This window comes from Crocodylus siamensis, chromosome 1 (assembly GCF_052110815.1).
Source record: "Crocodylus siamensis isolate JL-2025a chromosome 1, ASM5211081v1, whole genome shotgun sequence".
NCBI classification, from domain to species: Eukaryota; Metazoa; Chordata; order Crocodylia; family Crocodylidae; genus Crocodylus; species Crocodylus siamensis.
The window spans coordinates 216,342,674-216,361,402 of record NC_143395.1 but is presented as its reverse complement, the minus strand read 5'-3'; the positions used below and the strand labels follow the sequence as shown (position 1 = coordinate 216,361,402).

At 46.3% G+C, this 18,729-nt stretch overlaps 1 protein-coding gene and 1 pseudogene across 3 annotated transcripts in view; both read left to right on the top strand.

Annotated features, from left to right (window-relative positions):
- Positions 1-5,524: 5,524 nt before the first annotated feature.
- LSAMP (limbic system associated membrane protein) overlaps positions 5,525-18,729 on the top strand; it is a 570,525-nt gene continuing 557,320 nt past the window's right edge. Inside the window, exon 1 of one of the 3 annotated variants that reach the window (XM_090056554.1) lies at positions 5,525-6,352. In XM_090056554.1, coding sequence (XP_089912680.1) covers positions 6,198-6,352 — 155 coding nt within the window. In that variant the 5' untranslated portion in view covers positions 5,525-6,197. The remainder of the gene's footprint in view (positions 6,353-18,729) is intronic. The other 2 variants (XM_090056572.1, XM_090056563.1) reach the window with 2 other exon arrangements.
- LOC149874134 (U2 spliceosomal RNA) lies at positions 17,832-18,058 on the top strand (annotated as a pseudogene).

The following is an 18,729-nucleotide window of genomic DNA, read 5'->3' as shown; positions in this document are numbered from 1 at the left end:
ATTCCAGCCTGCAGGCCAGATCTGGACCATAGGGAGCCCTGCAGGATGGATCTTGATCCACCTCCAGCAGTAGTGTGAATGGGAGCAACATTAACTGCAACAGGTTCTTGAGCTGCTGTGTTGGCTCAATGAGCTTTAGGGATAAAAGGACTTTTTGCTTGTCCCTCCCCCTCTGCCCTGCATCCCTAACATAATTCAAAATTCAGTGGCAGGCCCCTTCCTTGCTCACCCCACTACCAAATTCCTGACACCTCCAAGACCCCATGAGCCAAATGACATGGTTCTGTGGCCAGGCCGTATCTTTGGCAGCCCTGATCTATGCAATTTACCCAAGGCCACAAAGGAAATAGAATTAGCCTCAGCCCTTGTCCTTTTTTCAATCCTGCTTCTCATGAATTATTATTAATTGTCCTTCCTTGGGGAAAGGGTCATGCTGGCTCTTTAGGGGGCTGCTGGGTCAGCCTGAGGCAGCTGGCAAATAGGGAGCTTGTGGCATCTATGGTTTCCCCTGCCGTAGCCCAAACAGTGCTGCCTCCTCCTCTTGTGGAGGGATCTGAGGGCTTCTGAAAAACTGAGCGATCAGTGGCTTTGTTTGTAATAGGTGCCCCAATGTCCAGGCTTGGTGTTCCCTTGATTGTGTATAACCTGTAGTCTCCTGGGAAAAACAGGAGAGCATCACACATCCAGTACTGGTGATGGCTTTGACATCCATTCCATTTTCAAGGCTGCGGATTTACATTTGTTTTCATGGAAGCCAAGAGTCTCTTTTGTATCTTTAATTTCTTTGATGTAGGTGGGACCTGTAGCTACCAATTTAGTGGCCGTACATGAACCTGCTCAGGTAGCAGTAATACAATTAAAGTCATAAATCAGTGTTAGGACTAATCCCTAAGCCCACACACATTAACCTTGGTGGTTAGGGACACACCCAGGGGCTAGCTATTTTTTTTCTCTCTCAACCCCAGCTTTGCTCTTTAGCCATAGGTGAAATTATCTGAAAAGTCTGAGCAAAATCTCTTTATCCACTTGAACATACTTTTCCCTTGTCAGAGATGACAGCAACATCTTTTTCCCCCACGCAGCACAAAAATCTGCTGAACTTTGGAACGCAGGGCCAACTCCTTAGCTCGTGCAAATTGGCCATGGCCCTGCAGACATCAGTGGCATTGCATGGATTCCACCAACTGAAAAATTGGCCAAAAGGCCTAATAAATTCTCTGCATTCAAGGGCGCAGCCCTGACCAACTGTGAAACAAACTGACCACATTGTAACCGACCGTTACAAGGCTGAAAATTAGCTATTGCATTTGTGCAGTAGAAAATTCCTTTACGACCAAGTGCCCATACTTACAAAGACATGTTATTCCACAATTGTGATGCACTCCTTAATACTGTTGATTGTTTAAACATGTGTGGCAGATCTCAGCTGTGAAGAGCAACTTGCTCTGGGTCCACTCCTTAGTCCTGTGCATGACTTAAGGCCTGAGGCGACTGATTTTCAGAATCAAAATGTTTCACAGTGTCGTTCTTTAATGGGTGGCAAATAAACATACAAAGAAAACTGTATTTGTAATAAAGACATGTCTGGTGTCATTACTGGCCACAACTGATTTACCAATAGCACTCACATGTTTATTTGAATGGCGAATAGTTTCCTATAATTGGATGAGCATCATGAAACTGTGATCAAATTTCACAAATATTTACTTTGGGCAAGAAAACAGTTTTGATAGTGCCTACACTACTTTGGCTTTTCTTTTCAGTTCAAATACTGTTAATTACCCTGAAGGTGCAGACAGAAGATATTCTGTTAGGAGTACCAATGAGTCCTGAGTAAACATTTTAAGTGGTAGATAGGGATTACTTTCATAAGAACTCTTCTGTCATGCCTGTCAGGTAGAAAGGTCTTTTCTCTCATCCAAATGAGATTTGGGTATAGGCCATTGGTTCTTATGCAGCATAGATTGAGATGAGTGAGAGGACCATGCCTGTATGCGGGGCAGTGAGAGTTATGTTTCCCAAGTCACACTGTTCCATGACTGTTTGGTTGGCTGCATGAAGTGAGTTGGTGGGTCTGGTTTGGGTTCATAGAAGGTAGTTGTCCATGTCACACAAGCTACCATCACAGTTGTCACTCATTTTCAGCCTTGTGCACAGTGAAGACAGGCAGACCAAAGCCACATGCCTGTCTTTAAGTGCTAGGCTCCATACACCTTTAGGTCTTATTGACTACACTGAAGAACGAAGGCATTTCATTTATCCACAGGTTCAGTCCCCATATAGCAATGGAAAATGGCCTGCTACCTTCTCTCTCTCTCTCTGTTTCTCTTGTGTACCCTGCAATTTGGAGGTGTAATTGTAGCACATATAGCATATCCAAGCAAACTGCAACCTGCCACCACATGTAACAATTCGTAGATGATACAGTACCAGACTTCAACACAAGCTAGCTGCTGGAGTAAGTACTGCTGTGCAGTTTCACGCTGAAGCCTGTGGTGCAGTGTCTTCAATGTATTATTCCCTGAACTGGCTAGAGCAGAGCTAGTTTGGGTCTGCCTACATGAGCTGCAATTACATCTCTTGACTGCAGTATCAAAATGTCCTTGTCCTCACGCACACATGTGCATGACAGGATTTTGTTCTTCAGTCTGGGGCTGTTAATCCTGTTTTTTTTTTCCCCTTAGTGTTAGGAAATAGCACTGAGAGATGCTAGTGCTGATTGGCAGCGTCTGATTTGTCTCTGAAACCTTCCTTGAGCTTTTGTAATCTGAAAAAGTTAGAAAGCAAACCTGCTGTTTCTTCATTTGCCTCCAGCAGGGGGAGATGGATCCAGAGAGCATTTCTGCTGGGAAAACAAAAGAATGTGATATATTTTACTCAGGAGGCTCTTCTCCAAGCATTTCTGTGCAGTTCCACATTGTTTGGTCTTTACCTGTACAAGTAAATAAAACCAACCAGCCTTGTGGCATTACATTTTTCAGAGTATCAGACTCTGGAGGGAATTCTCTCCTTGTGCCTCATTTTATTAGGAGCATTGCCCACAGGCCCAGCCACAGCTGGGGCTCTGTTGAGTTGGCCACTGAATAGATGCATAGGGAGGCAAGGGCTCCCAATCACCATCCTCTTGGCTACTCTGTTTCAGGGGAATTGAATTCCACTCTCAGGGTCCCCAGTGTGTCATGGATAGTCTTTCCCCAACAGTTTGTGATTCAGTCTGGATTTGGGGGTGTCAGCCTGGGACAGATTTGCTCCCTGCCTTCTTTGTGAAGCCCTCTCCATAGTCCTCCCTGTACAACATATTGTTACCACTTTCCATGAAGTGCACCCTAAATATATTTAACTAAGCATTACATTTAGATTTAACTGGATAGTTATTGCCTCCTAAGTAAACACTCTGAGATAAGGAAATATTTAGTGAGCTTTGGCAGTTGCGTGGCAGATGCTGCTTGTGTTACATAATAGTTAATCTTTGACAAATATGTTTTCCTTACTTCACTGGCATTTCATTAACATACAATCGCTTTTATTAAATGTAAATGAAATGCATATGGGAGCCCATGTAATGATGACAGTGTGTACCGCATTACTGGCTGCTTAATACAGAGGGAAGGGTTCCACTATAGTCATCTTCCTTCCTGTGCCAGGTCTCACTGCAGTACTGAGATTTCTCACATCAGTGCCCATCTCAGCACCAGCTGGAGCACCAGCAGCATGAGATTCCTTTCGGCAGCACCCTTTCCACCGTCATCTGGGATGCCAGCAATATGAGCCTCTTCCCAGCTGAGCTGGTTCCACTGCCTCCAGCCCTGCCAGTTTTACTGAAGCAGTGCCCATCTCCTTGCCAGCTGGGATGTGAGCACTGCAAGCTTCCTCACAAGGATGCCCTGGGAATGCCAGCCCCCAGGCACAGCAGTTTGCAAATATGGGGAGAGGACCATGTTTGTATGCAGGGTAACTTCCTGGTTTCCTTTCACTTTTTGGCTCCATCTACTTTAAATCTTCCCCAGAGGAAAATTAAGAAACACAGCTTCTTTACTCATTGCTTGTACTCCCAGGGTTAGTTTCTTCTGCCCCTACCTCTGCACGCTTTGAAGGGCTCAGATCTTTAGCCCTACTCCCAGGAAGTCTAGACCTGATCTTCAACATAAGTGGGGTTGTCATAGGCAGTGCTCACTTTCAGCACAAAGGAACTATGGCCTGCCCCCTTCTTGTTCCTTGGGGACCCCTGCACATCTGCACCAAATCTGCTGTGGAAAACGTACAGTTTCTGCCCTCCCTCTCAGCAGCCTAGCTGGAGCCCTCTTCACACCAGCTCTTCCCTCTCCAGCTCTTCAAGGCCAATGCTTCCAGCTCCAGAGCTATGGCCGCAGAAGGGATATATGTGCAATGTACTATGCGGGCCAAGCATCCCCTAGGAACACCTCTTCATCCCTTCTGGGCACAGGGGAGGGAGGCAGGCATCCGCTATAAAACATATGGCTCTTCCTCTCCATTAATTTAATCTCCTTTCCCTTGTGCTGATGCTGATGCTGATGGCATGTGAGCTAAGCAGCCGTTCCCTGGGTCGGCTCAGCTGCTGCAGGGCTCAGGGCTCAGCTGCAGGCACTGGCATTGGGGGAGGACAGACACAGCATTCAAACTGCTGGCCCTTCAATACAAGCATTGTCTCCCGGCCATCCCTCAAAGGCCTGGGGAAGGGGCGGGGGAGAGAGAGGCAGGCCAGGGGAAGTGGGACTGTTTATCTGGTGAGGGAAAATGCAAGAGGGGAGAAGGGAGAGTTGAGCCTGGACAGCCTGCTGCCAGGAACCTTCCTCTTTCAGTCAACTGCCTTTTGCTTTCGGGCCATGCTGTCAAGGTTTCCCTGCCCCTGAGCCTCAGCGCCTCCCCCCAAACCAGCATGCTCCCTTTCCCTAGATCTTTCCTCCTTCCTTCTCTCTCTACCCCACTGCTCTGGCTTCCCCTGCCTGCTCTCTGCTTCTCTCTCAACCTCTTTCTTCCTCGTTCCCTTTTTCCTGATACCATGCACCCTCTCTCACACCCCACCTGTATGTCCCTCCTTTTCCAGCTCCCTTTGCCCCTTTTATCCTCCCTTGTAAACTTTCCCTTTCTCTCTCATTTCTCCATACTCAAGCCCCTTCTGTCTATCCAGCAGTGTCTCTTTTGCATTCCCCCCTTTCCAGCCCTCCCCGCCCCCTTTTTCTCTCTCCAGCATCATTTCTTTCGTGCATCTGCCCTTCCTCAGTGCTCTCAGTCCCAACTTCCAACACCCCTTCTAACTTCTTCTTCCCCCTCTCTCTCATCCCTCTGTTTCCAGACCATCCCCACTGTATACCACCCCCCTCCACACACTTCCCTAACTGTGGTCTCTCTTTTCTAAGCTCCAGCCCCTCTACTTAAGGAATCGGCCAGGCTTCAGATGGAGCTGTTGTCGTGACAACCTAAAGGAGCATCGGCCTTTGATGAGGGCTGGCTGCTGCTGAAGGGGGCAGTTGTGTGAAGCCAGAGGGGATGGCGGGGTGTTGGGGTGGAGGGAGGCAGCAGCGGGTGGGTCACCCCCAGAGAGGGAGAGTGGAGAAGCCGCTGCTCTTGGCTTTCTTCCCTGTGCTCCTGGTGTAGCGCTGAGTTTTTCTTTCACTAGTGAGGCTCCCTCCCTCCCCTCCTCGCCTCGCTCCGCCTGGGAAAGTGGGTTAGGAAGGGAGCTGAGTGCTCAGAGACTGCACAGCCACTCACTGGAGCAGGAGCATCCACACGCGCAGGGGAAGAACACAGGCCTCTTGTTTCTCTCTTTTTTTAACCTCCCCTCCGTCTCTCCAGACGGGTTTGATTCTTTTGCAAGCTGGTTTTTCTCTTGCTTGGTTGCCACCCACCTCTCCCTGCAAACACATTCACACACACACACATTCATTTCCCCTTTTTGGAGGGTTTTTCACTAAGACTTTTTTTCGAAGAGGTTTTTTTGGTTTGTTTTTTTTTTAAAGCCAGCAAGAGACTGAGCAGAACAAGAGAAAGTGACAGCTCAGAGGGACCGTGAGCTCTCCTCTTCCTTGGGCTTTCAATCAGAGACAGAGTTGCACGTTATTGTTATTGTTGTTGTGCCTTTTCTTTTTTTTAATTTACATCCATCTGTCTATCCACATCCACACTCACATACACGCACAGAGAAGAAGTCCATACGTTGAAACTCAACGAGAACAGCCATGGTAGGAAGGGCACAGCCTGATCGGAAACAATTACCGCTGGTCCTACTGAGATTGCTTTGCCTTCTCCCTACAGGGCTGCCAGTCCGCAGCGTGGATTATACCCGAGGCACTGATAACATCACCGTGAGGCAGGGGGATACAGCCATCCTCAGGTAGGGCACATTGCCAACTTTTCCTAATATATATATGTGTGTGAGTGTAAGTGTGTGTGTCTGTGCGCGTGCGTGTATGTGTGCACGCGTGCATGCATGCTTGTGTGTGATTTTACCTCCTGAACTGCAGCAGCTGCTGCTGCTAGTGTCAAGCTGCGTGCATGTGTGTGTCTCAGCCAGAATATCCCCAAGAAAAAGAGCTTCTGACATTCCTCCCCTCACCACCTCTACCCCCTTTTTCCTCCATAGTATTCTGGAGAGGAAGAATTTTATTGGCAAAAGAAAGATTTACTCCTGCTAGCCCGCCCTCGTTGCACGGGTGTGTTTCAGCAGTATCCGTGGACAAATCGAAAGGGGTCCAGCTGTGCTTGCCAGATGTTCTGTCGATTTCTCTTAGTACTTCATTGTGATCCTGTGCAAAAACTTTATCCTTTGTCTTGCCCAAACTCTGACATAGTGTCCTTTTGGAAGCCCTGACTTGGATTTTTAGGTTTGGTGCATGGGGTTGTTTAGTTGGTGGGCTAGGAAAGGAAAAAGGGTAACAGCTTTGATGGGTGATGTCTCTGTTGGCTGTCTTGGTTTCCTTGCAGTCACCAAGGAAATGGGTGTATACTCTGTCTGAATGAATTGTTCTCAGGAGGATCACTTTCCAAGTGAAGGATTGTTTGCTGATGTGGTGCAGAGTAGAGATTCTCTTATCATGATACTAGGGTTGTGAGGGTCTGTCCTAGCCTGTTCTAGGCTTTATTTAACCCAATGTCTAAAGTAACTGAAAAAAACTGAAACAAACTGTATCCCATGGCTCCTTGTCAAAGTCTACTTTACCCATCTTGGAAAGAAAATATGGGGGTGTGTGTGTGTGTGTGTGTGTGTGTGTGTGTGTGAAAGAGAGAGAGAGAACGTGTGTGTCACGGGCTCTCTATATTATGGCAATAAAACTACTGGACACGATTTAAAATAAGCCTGTAATCTGTATGAGAAGCTGATAGTGCACAAACCCCGGAGCATCTAGGGAGTAATTCCTTTGCAAAGCTAACAACACCAGCAAAGTTTTCTTTCTCTTCTTTGGAAATAAATCCTGCTAAATGTCACTGAACGGCCTGCTACATGATCCCCCATGCTCTGCATATCTCCATGTAGAAATGGTGGGGTCTGTACATCTGGGAGGGGGAGAAGAATGTGGGGGAGAGGTGTGTGTGTGTGTGCGTGCACACGCGTGGGGGGAGGGGGGAGTGCGCGTACCTTCCTTTTCTTCTTTCCTGTGTGCTGGGTTGTTCTGATCCTGGAACATCCTTTTCAGCAGCTTCCATTCCCCAGCTCTCCAGACTTGTTAACTTGCATGTAAGATTTATCCACATGGAGTAATAGGATTTACAGAGTAATTCATCTGCCTCGCGTCAGTGATGGAAGGGTTTAGATGCGACATGGAAAACACCTAACAACAAGTGCTGCCTCTGACTCCAGGCTCCTTGGACTCTGTGGGGATTCAGATATTACATTAACCCTTTCCTGCAGAGCTCCCAGCCAGTTTCTCTGCTCCCAATTTCTAAAGACAGGTTAATTCCATCGGTCTCCTATTTTGAGGGGCAGTCTAGGAAGTGCATGTGCTTGGATGTGCTCCCTATAAATGGCAGCAGTTGAGTCGTTCAGCTCACTTGCCCAGAGGTCACTGGAACTTGATTTCCCACTTAACCTTGCAGCCCCGGAGTTTATCTAGCTGCTTTGTGTTAAAACAGCTTTGGCAGTGGAAGAGGCTGCAGGCACGGCAGAGGGGGTGTTGCTCCGTGCCGTGTGTGAGGGTTTGTCAGGGATGTGAATGAGACTGCCTGCAAGAATGTTTTTTATGTGCACGAGGGACTGTGTAGCTGCACGTGTGATGTGAGGCACTGAAATAAAATATCTGAATGAGGTGATCCAGCTGCGTGAGCCAGATGTTCACTCAATTACCTGCTCACAAAAAGCCCCACACCTCCAAACATCATGCCTGTGCCCCAAGCAATACTTTGTTCCCAGCTAGATTAATTTCTGTCAGAAGTGATTGCAGGCCAAGCACATGCGTTCATTTCCTCAGCTGACCTTCCAAGGCTCTTGAAAGAGATCTGACAGGGTGGTTTTGTTTTGTTGTGGAGAACTGCTCTCTCTACTCTCTCTTTTTCCTGGGAGTCTTTGGAAGCCTCACTGTCATTTAAGCTCTGGCATTTCACTCCCTGCTTCAGAAGGCAGGCCACATCCTTGGTTCGAAGGAGGTGGGGTTACCATTTGGGGGTGAGATAGGTAAAATCACTTTTATCCATTGACCACTAGTCTTTGCAATCCAGGATGACTTTTCATTCTCATGGCATTAATGCAAGGGTGTTTCTGACTGTTTGCCTCCCCACTTACTCCGCTATGGAATGCTTTGTTTCAAAAGACCTTCAAGCTGGTGGTGGTGTCTCCTGTGTCATTAACTTAAACATCTCCCACTATTATACTGTCACTGGTGGAGCTTTATCAATGGTGACACAAACCATCCACCAGCCTTCATACCATCTAACCCTGCTCAGCACAGATGTATAACTGCACAGTGCAGCAAATAAGAAACTTTCATGTAGAAGCCATTTCACCCTTCAGTCATATGTGTCCACGTTTGGGGTGGAACATGGTAGCTATTTATCAACATGCAACAACTTCACCCAACTTAACTGAAAGGCAGTGATTAATAATAAAAACGCGCATTGAAGTTCCAGGGGGAATACGAGTGGAAAAATTTGCATAAAGTTCAGATGAGTTAGTGTGTGTACCTAATGCATATAAAGTTATGTAACATAACTCCAAATATTGCATTCACGTAAGGTTGTGATTATAAATTATTCTGCACTCCACAAATGTCAGACAGTTTGGAGAGCTTTTTTCACGTAGGCATTTTTGCATATGTAGTATTTTAAACATGGTAAAAGAGTTTTAGGCAGGTAGACAGAGAGAGAGAGAGAGAGAGAGAGCTAGCCACTTTCTATTTATAAGCCCAGTTTCCAACTCAAATTACCTTCTCCAGAAAGAAGCCTTTCTTCTGAAGTCTCATGTACTTCACGTCCTCTCAAGGTAGAATTGTTCTGCAAAGTTTGGAAAATCTCATAAAAAGGAACTTTAAAGCTCTGGCATTTAAAATATTCCCCTGCTGTTGACTTTTTAGAAATGTTCTTAACATTTTTGGCTCATCTCCTAAATGACCTAGCTTCAAATTTGATTCATTTGTTGGCCTTGCTGAAGGTCACTGGCTTTTAGTGTTTGACATAAGGAAGTTAGCCAGAGAATTACAAAGATATATAATAATGAGAAAAGCTTGTGATAGAATGCACAGGCAGTGCATAACTGTTGAGAGAAGGAGACAATAGTGCCAGGTAAGGCTATGGCAGGGGCCCCAAGAGCAGTGCAAAGTACTAGTGAAAGTCTGTTGGTATGAAAACAGTCCAATTCTGCTCCCAAGGACCTAAATGACTATACTGATTATCAGAGATTTTGTCAGTTCACAACTATTTGGGGTTTTTTTAACTTAGCTTCAAGACGTGAAGTATTCTCCATCTGTCTGTTTGTGCAGATGCCCGCGCACTATGCTCGAGTTTTGTTTGTTCCGTGAATGACATGATAGAATCTGCCTAAATTTTGCTGATAATATCCCATCAAAACTACCTTATTATAGGTTTTTGACATGCCATTTCCACTGACTCTTTTTAAAAAGGAAGGGACAGTGAACTAGCAAGGCTTTTTCATGTGTCTTGGAATGTGCTGTCTCATCATGTGCTTCATTTCTCAGTACAGACCTGGGGGCCCAGAAGTCCAGAGTCCTTAAACTGGGTATGATATGCTCCTCCTTTGTGGACCTGTTATTTCGCATTCTTGTGCCATAGCTTCGTCAGTACTCCTCTGGTGGCTTTATTTGTGTATCTGTACAGGGCCTACCACAATAGGCGGAGGCTTAGCAAGGCAGCTCTAAGCCCAGGGCAGCTAGAGATGCCTGGGGGAATGTGGGCTACCGCCATGCTGATTGTGGCAGCGTGGTCAGTCATTGCTGTGGTGGTGAGATTTTTGTGCCCCCTCACCAAGGTAGCACTTTGGGCTACTGCCCTCGTCACCCCTCCACTACCAACAATATGATCCCTGATCCATGAGCACAGCCCATAGATGATGCTATAACACAAATGTATCGTCACCACCATTATTCTTATTAATATTACTATTATTACTGACAAAGGGCCCATTTTCGATCTCACTGACATCTGTGCTACCTCACAGATATTACTGGGATTGCATGGATCTACCATAATTGAGGGCAGAATTCAGCCTCCATATGTTTCCCCAAAAGTGCTAAATATCAGAGTCCGCAACAACAGAGTTCCCACTTTTTCAAACTGCTGTGCTCCTCTAGCTGCGCCTCAAGGGCATCTCAGTTAGAGACCGAACCAGGCCCAACTTCTGCTGCTAGGCTGGAACATGCAGAGAGTTCAGGTATCACACCCACATCTTAGCATGACATCCCACTACTGTCTCTGCAGGCAAAGGTTGCAGGGAGTGTGCACTTGGTTCTTCCATTTCAGCCTATGGACATGAGAGAAAAGGGGCAGGAAATGAGGGATCACTTTGGCTTTGCTCACCCTGGTGTGCCAGTCAGTGCAGCTGAACCAGGGAATAGGGATACCATCATCTGCTGCTGGTCAGGGCCATGACTAACCTCTGCCTGGAAGCAATATGGAAGGTAGAACAGGTGCTGTGCCTCACAGATATGCATGCTGGCCCTTCTTCTAAGTTAGAAGGAAAAGGGCAACCTTGTCCATACTGTAGGATGGGACAAATGCTGTGTGCCCCAGAGACGAAATTCACCACTACAAAGGTGAACCCCAAGGTTGAATGGTGCTTAAGCTCCCCTTGTGTAATATTTTGATGACTTAGATAGGACTTAAAGGTGACCCAGGTCCCACACAAAGCAGTTGTGCCCCCCTACTGTCAACACTTGCCTATCATCTATGGACAAAGAGTTAACTCATTGTCCATAGACAACAGGTAAGTGTTGACAGTGGGTGGGGGGGGAACAACTCCATGCCATCATCACCTCCCTCACTGCTGCCAGGCATTGGCTTCAGGCAGGCTGCAGCCACCCCTGCCGTTGGCACAGAAATCTGGGGGTCACATGCCCCCTGTGCCCTCCCCACACATCACCTATGTCGTTGTCATTTTTCAAGGCCCATTATATCATTAGTTGAGAGAAAAATGGCCCATGTTCATCCCTGGTCAAACTCCATTCTAATTGGTTAAGCCAAGGTCAATCCAGAGAAGCTCAGTGCTGCCACCAGATCCATTCCTGAACCACGGTTGTCCGCAGAGTGCCTTTCACTTCCATTGACATCACAGGTAGCGGAGGCTTCCAGGCCACTCCCAGAAGAAGCTTAGCCTCTCTGAGAATGAGGATCTAGCTAAGCACAGAATTGGGCCTGTTGCTTTTGAGTTTTTCCAAGTGCCAAAATAAAATAAACTCAATTGTTGATCCACTGATTTTCACCCCAACAATCAGAAAAAAGAATTACACTGACCTATTGCCAAATATTCTGAAGAAACTCAATTTTGGGCTGATAATGTGGGTGGGAAATTTTAGCCCAGAGGTGAGTTAGTTTCAGAAGGTTATATGCGTGTCAAAAGACAGGCTACAATCAAAATTCCTGCAATAATCCTAGTGCTGTTAGCATGATCCTGTAATATAGGCAATTTATGCAAACTCTGTGTTCTTGGCCTTCCAATATTTTATTGATATTTTACATTTGGAGCAAGGCGGGTGGATAAAGCTGCCTCTAGCAGAACAATAACAGTCACAGAGCATCAAAACAAAGTTTATGTCCTGTACAATCTGGATAAAAGAAAAGTAAAAGCTGTTGAGATTACAGTTATAATTAGCATATGATTTATAACAGGAAGCATTGAGCTGAGCTTTTTGTTTAGGAATAAATATAGGCATATTCAAAGGTGTAATGCGGCATAATAATACAGTGTTGCCAGTATAATCATAAGCATCATTAGTATTGCAGTGGTGCTTAAACACAGTAAGATCAGGGCTCCATTGTGTTAGGCGCTGCATGAATTTGAAAGATAAAAATCTCAGTGCCTGCAGGATTTGCAGTCTCTGAGACAAGATAAACACAAGACAGAAATGGAAAGAAAGGCAGAGAGGGGTGAAATGACTCCTCCCAGGTCCCAAATAAGGTCTCAGACTAAAACCCAACTGAATACCTCAGTCATCAGCTCATGTTACCTCGCAAATCATCAGTGCAACAAACCAATGAATGCAGCAAACAGGCATTTTCAAAAGCATGCATTGATCTGCATTGTCAGGCAACTGACTGGAGGATCCATCTCATTTTCATTCTGTCTCATATATATGAATCTTTAGTTGTCAGGCTCTGAGTACAAATGCAGAAAGACACAAATATGTGGATCTGTACAGAAGGTTTTGTACTTCTGCTAATATCTTATATATTTTAACTACAGTATGAATACACACACACACACAATATTTCAAGGGACAGAAGACTTTGCCAAATGTACAGGCCTGGCAGCTGATGGTGTCACTATATCTATGATTCCTCTTACCAAACACTGTAGGGTGGGGGGTGGGGGGGTATGTGTGTTTTGTGTGTGTACTGTATGGCAAGGGGAATCATACGTGTATCCTCAGAGGCTAGAGGCAGTACATAATTTATATACGCCCAGTGGTGATAGGAGCCATTGGCCCAGTGTCTCGGGCTACATAAATCACAAAGAAAATCTCAAGGGAAATTAAAAAGGGAAGTTGTGTGGGTGTGCATGTGTGTATATTTATTTATCTGGTGTGCAAGAGTATGTGCGTGTATACATCTATATCTATATCTAGAGAGATATACACACATACTTGCACAAAGGGTATCGTATTTTATAGCACCATCTATATAACGTATGTTCGGGAAGGTGGAGGAGGAGAGGCTGCATCAGACTGCGTTGCTTTAACCTACTCCCCTGAGTCTGCACAAACACTTCAGTTTGCAGCAAAGCACTGTATCTTTTCCCATTTAGTTGACATTAAAATTTATATAGCCCTGTGAGTTACCTGGAGGGTCTCTGAGCCCACACCTCCTCCCCTCCTTTCCTCAGCAGGTCAGAAGGAAAGACCTGGCCTTGAATTAACATGCAGTTCCTGGGATTTCTGATGTCTAGCTATGATGGTTCAAACTGTATACTGAACAAACTTGTTCTTGAAAGCCAGCTGTGTAAGTCTCTGCTTCTGAGAGAGTTGAACAGGGCCAATTCCTATCTGATGTAACAGCAATGGCTGCAGTGGGCTTGCTCCTGGGAAGGATTTATCCTTCCTTCCGTACTTTACCTTCCTGTCATCAGTTCAGACTTTGGAATAGCACATTTGTGGTTGTGGAAAGTTTATCAAATGTGCATGCATTTCAGTGGCCTGTGCATGTATTTTTGCATGTCTCTATTTTTAGCTGTATGCATGTGTGCATATCTGGTTTTGTGCATACATGCAGGAGGTGCTAAGCTATGACCTCCTGAGGCTTGTCTAGGATTCTGATCAGAAGCAAACGGTTGGGACATAATTCCTGGTGGAAGTCCCAGATGCAACATGATGTCATTAAAGACATGCTCTTGGTCTCTCTTCCTGGTTTAACCCCTCACCGGTAATCTTGGGTATGTCCTTTGCTATACCAGTGTCTCTGTGCAGCTGTGACAAGAATTGGTTCTTTCACATGACTGCTCACTGGGATCAGTGCAGTTAACATGGCACTAAACCTGATCTGCATGGCACCTTATGGCTGCATACCCCATCTCTGTCACTGGGAAAGTCGAGCCCCTGGAGTGAAGTCATGTTAGCAAGAACTCCATGAAACTAGAAAAGCCATCACCTGGCTGGTGAACAGGACAGGCGCAACATGCTCAAGCAGTTCTCGTCTGCTGTGTTTCTGAGATCCCAAACTACCCCTTGGGGCAGCTGTGTTGGAAGGCACCTGGCACCAGGCCTGGCATCACGACTCTCCTCAGCACGGTTAAAGCTCAGTTCTGCTGCCCCTTGTTGTTTATCAGTGGTGATGTTTAGGCGGACATAGGTCAGTGCTTTACATGTCTGGGAGCAGTGCTCTGCAGGAACCTCATCATGGCTGTGTGGCACCTAACTCAGTCCTGGTCTTTCTCCCCCCGTCCTGTTCTGCACCTCCACGCTTGGGGTGAAGGAGACCATGACTCAGAACTCTGTGTCCGTTCACTTTCTTCCCTTACAGAGCAAACAAAACCCATGTTGAAATCCACTGGCAGGCAGCATCCATGGCTTTGAATAGTAAATACAAATCTCCCTCTTTCTCCCTCCCTCTCCCTCTCTTTCTCTGCCTCTCTGTTATTAAGCTGACAGGCACTTAGCCAATTACCCAGTCGTTGTCTCAGCTGTATTTATGGTGGAGAGAGAGGCAGCACACACAGCTCCTCTCTTTGGGGCTTCAGCTGTGTTTCCCTTGTGTGCTGTAGCATTTTCCCTTGCTCATGTGAGCGGACTGAGGAAAGAAACCTGTGAAGGGGGTGAGAGAGGAAGAGGGGAAGGTCAGAGGGCTGATACCCTAAACTCACCGCATGCTGAGGCTTTACTTCCTTGCTATTGCCCGTACGTTCCAAGTGGGCAGAACGCTTTTGTTGCATAGGAACGCGATGTATGTGGAGCAGCGTGATTGTGGCTACCCAGGAGCTTGCTTTGGCTATCACACAGGAGTAGAAGCCTGGAACTGTGCAGCGGCACACTGTGAATATATGACTCAAAGCTAACGGACTGTGCCTATTTAGCAATACAGCACAGATATATACCTCAGGGCTAAGGGACCACGGCTGCTCAGAAACACAGGATGACCATATACATATTCATATACGTATGTATGTATGTATACACATATATTCACACACACACACATATACATAGACATATTCCTGTGCGTAGAACACAGCCTGTGGTTCAGTGCCTGCCCTTGAAGTGTTGGAGCTCAAGCAAATAGCACAGAAAGTGTTCTGTGAATATTTTCATGAATTTCAAAATGAATCTGCTTTGGCTGCAGCTGGGCTGCTTTTGTGTGTGTGAATTCCTCCCCTTCTTCTCCCCCCGTGAATATCTAAGCGTCTGAGTTTTACTTGCACTGATATTCATGGAAAGCAAATTTTAAACAGACCAATAGATAAAGAAACACGATTCTGACTGCACCCTCTGCAGCTGGGACTCTGTGTACATATGCTCGTACACACACATACCCAATTACTTTGTGTCCATGGCTGGTAATGACATTGACTATTGAATGCAATGGGCTTTGATGTTTCATCGAGGACAAGCAGCAATGGGACATTTGGTTCCTACAAATTCTCACCAGAGCCCTGGCACAAAGATGGTTGAACAAGCCAGATGTGGAGCTGATCACAGCTTGAACATTACTTTATATGAAGGCAACAAGGAAAATTCCCTTTTAACTCAGTGCCCAGCCAGTCAGTCTTACAGTTGCCTCTTGTTTCTAGGAATGATGCCTTAGGCAAGGTCTATGCAATTGAAGGAAATGATGATTAGACATGTTTTAAAATGTTGATCTCTTTCCTCTCCCCAGACTGCTCCTTCACCATAAGAGAGACAAAGCCCTTGCAACTTCCTCACACTATCCTCCTGATAATAATGGAAACCAGTGGGAAGCCTTTGAAAGCCAATGGGTATCTTTCCATTGACTTCACTGATCTGGTGAACCAGTGCCAGTTCTTCCACTCCTCCAATCAGGGAAAAAGAAAAGCATAGGACTTGCATGACCAATTACAGCTGAGCTGAGGGTGACTTTAAGAAAGCATTTGCAAGCCCTTTAGTGAATTCAGGTGGACGACCAATTTGAGCAAATTGCCGTCTGCTCACAGATGTCCTGCCTGCACAAAAAGAAGCAGAGTTCAGTGAGCAATTACCCCCTGCAAATTCTCTGATCTGCTTTGTTAAATATAACGCAGAAGTTGAGGTCAGTAGCTGCTCCCATCCCTCGGGAAAGAACTCAGGGCTAGAGTCAGCTGGCTTAGTCATTAATCAGTGGCACTGCAGGGGCTGGCGTGAGTCCCCACTCCCCCACTGATAGGGGGCATATGGGAGACACAATTTGGTGGCATTTGGTACCCATCTCAGGACAGATGGGTTTATTACTGGCTCTTGGAGGTTGAAAGGTGGGAAGATTGGAAGTTCCCAGGGCCAGGATTGTGGGTGGAGGAGGTGGGGTGGGACAGCTCAGACCTCCTCCCTGTTTCCATCTGCCATGCCATTGCTTATTTAAGGGAGATGTTAATGCTGCAGTCCCGTACCATGTCTCAGATATTCTTTTCCCTGCCGGTTCCCTTGGTCAGCCCCACCCATCTTGTCTAGCTGCCAGTGCTCTTGCTTGAGCTGTGATTCCACACAGCAGGTCAAGGACCTTTCACCCTAGGAGACCTATCCACAGGGCTAAGTCCCTCTCTGCCCATAGAAACATCAGCTTATTTCTGTACTCATTTTAGGGTATGTTGACTGGGTTTAAGATTCAGTCATTTCTCTTCCAAACCTTCTTCCCAGCCTGCAGACTTTCCAAAGGGTTGTGCACTGCCACTACAGGCTGTCCTAGTGCAAATGGGAGGCAGCACATTGGTTTCCAGATCCCCTCAAACCACACATGGAGAAGAGTGCACACATGAACATAAGCACCAGTATACATAAGCATGAGCATACACATAAGTCTCTGTCTAATTCCAGGATTATATGACGATCTAATTTAAAGCAGTATTAACTATAGTTCAAATACTTCTTATGAAGTTAGGGGATTGCTTGCATTTTGCTAATTAGGACTCTCATCCCATAAACACCTTTGCATATATGTAGCCCAGTATACTGCAGATAATTGACTTCACTGGGACTATTCACATGAATGAAGGATCGTGGGATCAGAGCCTTAATAAATGTATGCTACTTACATTCACCTTGTCCCTTACTTACCCATAATTTGTCAGCCAGTCTTCTGAAACCAACAAGTAATAGGCCATGTGCTGACTAAGGTTAAGGAGAGGTTGGTGGTAGCAGCTTTGTGTTCATATTTTGTATACAAAAGCTGCATAATTTGATTGTCTCCCTCCACTGCACCCTTCCTGTGCTAGCTCCTGGTATACTGTGAGCTTCCAGGGCAAAGGTGGTGGCTTTCTGGGCTTGCATGTGTGTGGAGAGCACCCACAGTAGGCACTTCAAGTGGGCACCAAAGATAATTAATCAGATGCTGTTGGGGAGGGGAGGGTACTTAACTGCTGCTGTGTCCTTTATAACTATCTACATTGAGTGCAGCCACTCCCAGGGGCCTATTTTCCCTGAAAAAAAGATTTAAGGGGAAGAGTCCTCTCCCTCACAAAAACAGCCACAAAACCTCTGGCCTCAGAGCTGTACCTGCAATAAACCTTAGTGCATTTCCATCCTTGAAGGCTCAGGATAAGCGTAGTGGCCTCTTACCTGGCAGGGGAAGCAGCGTGACCACGTAGGCGAACTCCCCAGGGTAATTGTCTCTGATATGTCCTCCATAGGAGGTCTATATTGAGCAGATTCTTTTTGGTATTGGGTGGTGGAACCGGAGCGTGCTCCATCCACTCCATGCATTGACCTGGTATTGCAGTGCTTCCAGGACTGGTGCAAAAAAACAGAAAAAAAAAAAAAAAGGCTTCTTAACCTGGCAGGGGAAATACTATGTATCTGTGTCCAACAGTTTTCTTGAACCGTATCACAGGAGAACTGCTCTTCCGGTGTGGTTCAGTACCCACCGAGGTGCAGCAGCTTTAAGCCCAGTTTATGAAATTGGGAGTCTCCTCGCTTGCTTGCTCCAAGGGCCTTATAGTTAAGGGCAAGTAAAACTCAGGGGCATCCGAACCCCAAGCCTCTGAGCTTGGGCCTGCAAGTAGGATGCTCGCCAGGTTTTGGAAACATCTGAAGCCCCAGGTGCGAGTGGAGAATGTTTGCCGGTAGCCGGGCCACTTCTGGTTCTGGACTCTTGGATTTGGAATTAGTTTTGACTAATTTGGCTTCGGACACAAATTAAATTAAAAAAAATTCCCTCCTGACAAACTTGCCCTGTGCTCCCAGCAGGGCAGGAGAAAGAAAGGGGGATGTGCAGAGGTCTGTCTGCTAAGGAAGGACAGACAAAACTATAATAGAAGATGAGGCGCTTAATCCCTCCCAGCCCTCACCCCATACCCAGTCAGGCCAGTTCCCCCTTCCAGCCTGCATCCTGGCCTGATAAAGTCAACAGTCATCTTCTTTTTCACCTCCCTTGTCTCTCTTCTCCTTTCTGGGTCTCAGCCTACCTCCCCTCACT